Below are 6,800 nucleotides of genomic sequence, written 5' to 3' on the forward strand. Positions count from 1 at the left end.
ATGTAAACAAACTAACGTTACGTATAGAAAGCATTCATGTGGCATTATATTGTTATGTCAGGCCTCTCAGACATGTTCCGCATCTAACTGGCTCGTTCACCAGTAGCAATATGTAACATAGTCAGCGATGTGAACCGGCGAACTAACGTTAGGTACCAGCATTGATAGCTAATAGCTGTTAGCGTCAACTTGCTAACACTAAGGGTTAGCTAGCAATTAGTACCGGAGAAACGACATAAACAAAGACGTTTCGGTCAAACAACTGTATGTAAACAAACAGCACGTGGAAACATTGTTCATATTCCTGGCCAACACCGTAGTGCATGCATTTGTTTTCTTTACTGCATACGGTTACTGAGTCATTCGCCCGCGGTTACAGCTAGCTTGACTTACCTGCTGGTGATGGGCGCTGCAGCGTCTCAGCTCTGACATCCCTCAGTGAAAGCATCGCTACCTCCAACACGTCCACCTCCCGGCACAGGGTGCTGAATGAGCGCACCATGGTGATGCAGGGGTGGTCATGGAGAAGATGGTCCAGACCAGCCTCCTGGCACCAAATGGACTCTGGCACAGTGGGCATCACCACACTGACACCATGTAATGTTGCTGACACGCCCTTGACCCCAAATCACCGGCTCAACCACTTCTTCCTCCCGTACCACTGCTCGATTCCCACGCCTTATAGGCTCATATGCGTAGGCAATGGGGCTTGTCACAGACTCAACAGGCCTCTCCAGTTCTTCTTCCTCCATTGTCAAAAAGTGTGGCGCTCAACCCGGTTCAGAAATGCTCCACTGTCTTCACTTCACTGCGATCGCTAGCTTGACAACCACTCCGGTGACGTCACGTCCGGCGACACAACAGACATGGCGCCGCCCTTTGTTTTAACAGCTGAACTTAAATGACAGGATTTTGAGACTCCTTTCATTTTCAGTGTTTAAACTAAAATGATCTTTTTAGGGTGAGAGACCCTCTTTAAATTATGATAACTATGTTTAGTGTTTCATGTCCTCTTTAAGACTTTCCTCTTTGATAAAGCTTATAGTTAGGGCTGGCTCAGGCTTGCCTTGTACTACCCCCTAGTTAGGCTGACTTAGGCCTAGTCTGCCGGAGGACCCCCTATAATACACCGGGCACCTTCTCTCCTTCTCTCCTTCTCTCTTGTGTCCTATTACTGCATCTTGCTAACTCGGCCATTCTGGATGTCACAAACTCGGCTTCTTCTCTGGAGCCTTTGTGCTCCATTGTCTCTCAGGTTAACTCGTATTACAGCGGTGCCTGGATGGTGTGACGTGTGTGGTTGTGCTGCTGCCGTGGTCCTGCCAGATGCCTCCTGCTGCTGCTGTTATCATTAGTCATACTTCTACTGTTACTATACACATACGATTATTGTCACATATGTATACTATCAGATATTAATATATACTTTCAACATATTGTACCACAGTAACCACAACTATAATTATAATATTATTACTTTCATTAATGTTGTTGTAAGCTACTGTCCTGCATCTCTCTCTCTTTCTGTCTCATTGTGTCATACGGATTACTGTTAATTTATTATGTTGATCTGTTCTGTACGACATCTATTGCACGTCTGTCCGTCCTGGAAGAGGGATCCCTCCTCAGTTGCTCTTCCTGAGGTTTCTGCCGGTTTTTTTCCCAGTTTAAGGGTTTTTTTGGGGGGAGTTTTTCCTTATCCGCTGTGAGGGTCCTAAGGACAGAGGGATGTCGTATGCTGTAAAGCCCTGTGAGGCAAATTGTGATTTGTGATATTGGGCTTTATAAATAAAATTGATTGATTAATGTAGTTCTAATTCGAATTCCTCTAATATATCTAAGAAATCTTGCCTAGCTCTTGCATTCTAAGCTGTTACATTGCACATATTTTTTTTATTTTATTTATTTTTATATTTATGTATCTTGTCTAGGGCGGCACAGTGTTGTGGTGGTTAGCACTGTCGCCTCACAGCAAGAGAGTTGCCGGTTCGACCCCGGGTGTGGGAGCCCCTCTGTGCGAAGTTTGCATGTTCTCCCTGTGTCAGCGTGGGTTCTCTCCGGAAACTCCGGCTTTCTCCCAGAGTCCAAAGACATGCAGATTGGGGACTAGGTTAACTGATACCTCTAAATTGTCCGTAGGTGTGAATGTGAGCGTGAATGGTTGTCTGTCTCTATGTGTCAGCCCTGCGATAGTCTGGCGACCTGTCCAGGGTGTACCCTGCCTCTCGCCCAATGTCAGCTGGGATAGGCTCCAGCCCCCCCGCGACCCTCAAGAGGATGAAGCAGTTAGAAGATGCATGGATGGATGGTATCTTGTCTATGCACCAAAACATGACAAACATTCAGATATCTGATCATATATATCATATCAGTGTACAATGCCATCTGATCTAATTCATATCTGTAAAAAAAGAAAGGGATGTCAACATGTACAAAGCCTTCTATCTGCAGTAGCATCATCCTGTTAAAGATGCCCTCTGATCACTCAGGTAAACACCAAACAGAAGGCAGGGGAAAGACAGAGCAGTGAAAGATGGGAGAGGAGGCTAGATGAGTATGAGTCATGGCTCTTACAGCACTAGTGAGATGTGGGCTCTGCAGTGGATGCAGACTTCTGATCACAGTGAAATTTAGTTAGGACTTCATGGTAGTTGAACCAGTGGAAGCATTTTACTTTGAACTGATGGAGAAAATGAGTGTGGAGTTTGCATTTGTTGCAAACAGCAGCAAACAGGGACGTTTCTCACCAAATAGGATTCACTTTAATAAGGGGAATGGAACCAGAGGCTTGTCTCTGCTAAAAACAAACAAAAAAACAAGCATTGCTCTCTCTTCTGTCTCATTGGTGTAATTCTATCAGTCCATTTCATACTCCTCTTTCTCTCAGTCAGTCTGCTTTTAAACTTTCACCTTCATGTCCTGGATTCATTTTGGTTTCAATGATGAGCTTTTAGGGACATCCTTAAGACTGTCTTGTTCACTCTCACACCTCCTTTTTACTCCTCTCTTCTCTCCTGCCATGACAAGTCAGCCAGTCTCACAACAGTCTTCTGAGCACTGGCCATCACAGTGAGGCTATAAAGCCTTCCTTTATGGGCTGTTACACCCAGACACAAACACATACACACAACTCAGTAAACCATCCATAGGAAGCTATAACATTAAACACTATTTCTAAAGCCATGGACTGAAAGTTATCACATAGACAGGGAGAAAGGATTCCCTGTAGTGGTACAGCAGGACAAAATAAATAGGTGGAGGACAGTGAGATCAGAGCCAAGAGAGAAAGAGAAATTTTGTGATTAGTTCACTTAAACAGAGCAGAGCTAAACTGAGGTAATAATTATTATGTCATTTGAAGAATTTTTATCATTTAGGTTTATAAGGTGAGATGTGATTAGTGCTGCTGGCTGTAGCTCTCTTCACAAATAAAGTTAGATGTCATGTCACACCTCTTCAAATCTGCCAACAGACTCTAAAAAACAGTGTTCTTTCTCTCCCACTCTGCATTGTTTCCCTTCTTATGGATAATTTTATCTTTGTATTACTTAGATTTTTTTTTGCTTTGTTTAGTTGTTCTTTGTAAAGTGCCTTTGAGTATCCAGAAAAGCGCTTTATAATTCCAATTTATTATTATTATTATTATTATTATTATTATTATGTCCACTGCAGCCTAACAACAGCTGTGTGTTAAGACAATGGATGAGAATACTCCAACAATAACACTAGAACAATAATCTACCCAAATGACACTCCTATATTTGCTCTCTTCTTTCACTGCCATATCTTCGTGCTCAGCCCTGCGCATGCTTTGATTTGTCCACTTATGCAGATGTGTGTAGCACCCCAGTACAAAAGAGGGCAGGGCTGAGTCTGATTCACCATTTAATCCATCTTTTTTTCTCTACAAAATGCAACACTTAAACATGAAACCATAGTTTTTCATGACTTCCTGTGCATTGAGCATTAATAATAAAAGCATACACCACTTGCATTCCGTAGATATTTCAAAAACAGCCAAAGGTAAAAATCAAGAGACCTACTTTGTTTGACATCCATCAAACATTCCAGTGTTGATGAAGTACGGGCACACAATCGTGGTCTTGATGCCATCTTTCCCAGTTGCCAGCAGCTCCAGACCCACAGACTCTGCAAAACCTACTGCTGCAAACTTACTGGCACAGTAGTCTGCGAAGAGAAGAGGAAAAAAGCAGGAGCATTTTAAAAGCATTTGGTCCCTCAAACCCACAACTTATTTCTAAATAGTTCTTACAGAAACACCTCAACCCCACGCTCCCTTAAAGTCAGTGAGAAAAATGCAATGTCCATTTAGCCACTAAATGGAAAAAACTGTGGATGTATTCCGATCCATTTCATAAAGCCCTGAAATGGTCTAAATAGTCGTAAATCAAATCCAAACTCGGTTTCCTTCACAGAATGCGGTCCACTTTGTTTGTTTTATTTAGGATCCCCATTAGCTGTTGTACAGCAACAGCTATTCTTCCTGGGGTCCTTTCAACAGTCTTTACATTGTGTCATTACAGTTATTCTTACTTTCACTCCCTCTGCCAGGTTAACCTTAGTTCAAATGACCATCCTTCCCATGCTGGACTATGGTGACATCATCGGTCAGCCTGCAAGAGTGCACTGCAGAAACTGGATGTCATTTACCAATCTGCCATCCGTTTTGCTACTAATGCACCCTTCAAAACACACCACCATTCACTATACTCCTCCGTCAACGGGCCATCTTTACACACCCGTCGTAACATTCACTGGTTAATGCTCATCTACAAAACCCTGTTTGGTCTGTCCCTCCCCTGCCTGTGTTACTTGTTGCATATTGCATCCTCACCTTCCATCACCACCCGGTCTGCTGGTCACATTCTTTTGAAAATCCCAAAAACAAATACTGTAATTGGTCAGTCATCATTCAGTGCCGCCGCCAGAGACTGGAATGATTTACAAAACTCTCAAACTGGACACTCTCATCTCAAAATCAGCTTTTAAGAACTCAATAACGGACATTCTCACCGACACGTGCACGTGTTTCTCCGTCAATTAATCCTGTCTGTGGTTGCGTGTTGACTGTGTTTTCTGTTCTGGTTGCATGCTGTGGACTATTGTGTCTCTACAGGTTTGACTATGTCTGACTGTGTATTCTGTTGCTGAGTGAACGTGCTGACGTATTGCGGTAAGCATGCTGTGTCATTTCCGGTGTTTTCTGTGACAGTGTCTCTGTGCTGCTCTAGTGAATTCTACTAGCCTGCTTTCTGCTTTTCTCACCTCAGTTTCTTAACATCTAATTCAAGTCTTAACCCACACTAGTTCTGTTTAAGCACTTATAGCTCTCCTCCTTTTACGACTTTCTTGCTAATCTCTTAGCTGTTGTTTACATGTTACTAGCCCTATTAGCTACATTAGCTTAATAGTTAGCGATGGCTTCTCCCTCTGCTCTTTCTTGCTCGGTGTGCCAGATGTTAAGTTATGCCTCTGCCTCCTTTACCGACAGTGGTAATTGTAACAAGTGTAGTTTATTTGCTGCGTTGGAGGCGAGACTAAGTGAATTGGAAGCGCGGCTCCGCACCATGGAAAATCACTCGGTAGCTGCGGTAGTTAGCCAGCCCCCTGTAGCCGGTGCGGAGCCACATAACGTAGCCTCTGCTAGCGGCCCTCTGGTAACCCCAGTGCAGCCGGGAGGCTGGGTAACTGTCTGGGAGAAGCGTAGCTCCAAGCCGAAGCCCACGGTCCACCACCAGCCTGTTCATGTTTCCAACCGCTTTTCCCCACTCAGCAACACACCCGCTGAGGACAAAACTCTGATCACTGGCAGCTCTATTCTGAGGAACGTGAAGTTAGCAACACCAGCGGCCATAGTCAAATATATCCCTGGGGCCAGAGTGGGCGACATTGAGTCAAATTTAAAACTGCTCCCTGGGGCCAGAGTGGGCGACATTGAGTCAAATTTAAAACTGCTGGCTAAAGCTAAACGTAGATTTAGTAATATCGTTATTCATGTTGGTGGCAATGATATCCGGTTACGCCAGTCGGAGGTCACTAAAATTAATATTGCCTCGGTGTGTGAATACGCAAAAACTATGTCGGACTCCGCAGTTTTCTCTGGACCCCTCCCAAATCTGACCACTGATGACATGTTTAGCCGCATGTCATCATTTAATCGCTGGCTGTCCAGGTGGTGTCCAGCAAACGATGTGGGTTTCATTAATCATTGGCAAACTTTCTGGGGAAAACCTGATCTTATTAGGAGAGATGGCATTCATCCCACTTTGGATGGAGCTGCTCTCATATCTAGGAACCTGGCAAATTTTATTAGTAATTCAAAACTGTGACAACCCAGAGTTGAGATCAGGACTCAGAGTCGCAGTCCTCTGAAGAGACAAAACAGGAGAATTAAATGCGGACTGTTAAATATCAGGTTTCTATCATCTAAAGCAGTGTTAGTAAATGAAATAATATCAGAAAATCATATTGATTTACTCGGTCTCACTGAAACATGGCTGTGTCAAGATGAATATGTTAGTCTAAATGAATCCAATCCTCCCAGTCATAATAATACCCACATTCCTCGAGGCAGCGGCCGAGGAGGGGGAGTTGCTGTTAATCTGTTAATCAGCCCTAAACCTAAACTAGATTATATTTCATTTGAAAGTCTCGTTCTTAGTCTTTTACATCCGACCTGGAAAACCTCACAGCCGCTTTTATTTGTTATAGTGTACCGTGCTCCTGGCTCTTATTCTGAATTTGTATCTCAATTCTCAGAGTTTCTATCCAGTTTAGTT

At 43.6% G+C, this 6,800-nt stretch overlaps 1 protein-coding gene across 3 annotated transcripts in view; it reads right to left on the bottom strand.

Moving 5' to 3' along the window:
• The window catches only part of LOC126408993 (epidermal retinol dehydrogenase 2-like), a 209,093-nt gene that overhangs the window by 92,623 nt on the left and 109,670 nt on the right, over nt 1-6,800 (bottom strand). For all 3 annotated transcript variants that reach the window (XM_050074849.1, XM_050074847.1, XM_050074846.1), the window contains one exon: nt 4,044-4,188. In XM_050074849.1, coding sequence (XP_049930806.1) covers nt 4,044-4,188 — 145 coding nt within the window. The remainder of the gene's footprint in view (nt 1-4,043; nt 4,189-6,800) is intronic.

This window comes from Epinephelus moara, chromosome 21, assembly GCF_006386435.1.
Source record: "Epinephelus moara isolate mb chromosome 21, YSFRI_EMoa_1.0, whole genome shotgun sequence".
NCBI lineage: Eukaryota > Metazoa > Chordata > Actinopteri > Perciformes > Serranidae > Epinephelus > Epinephelus moara.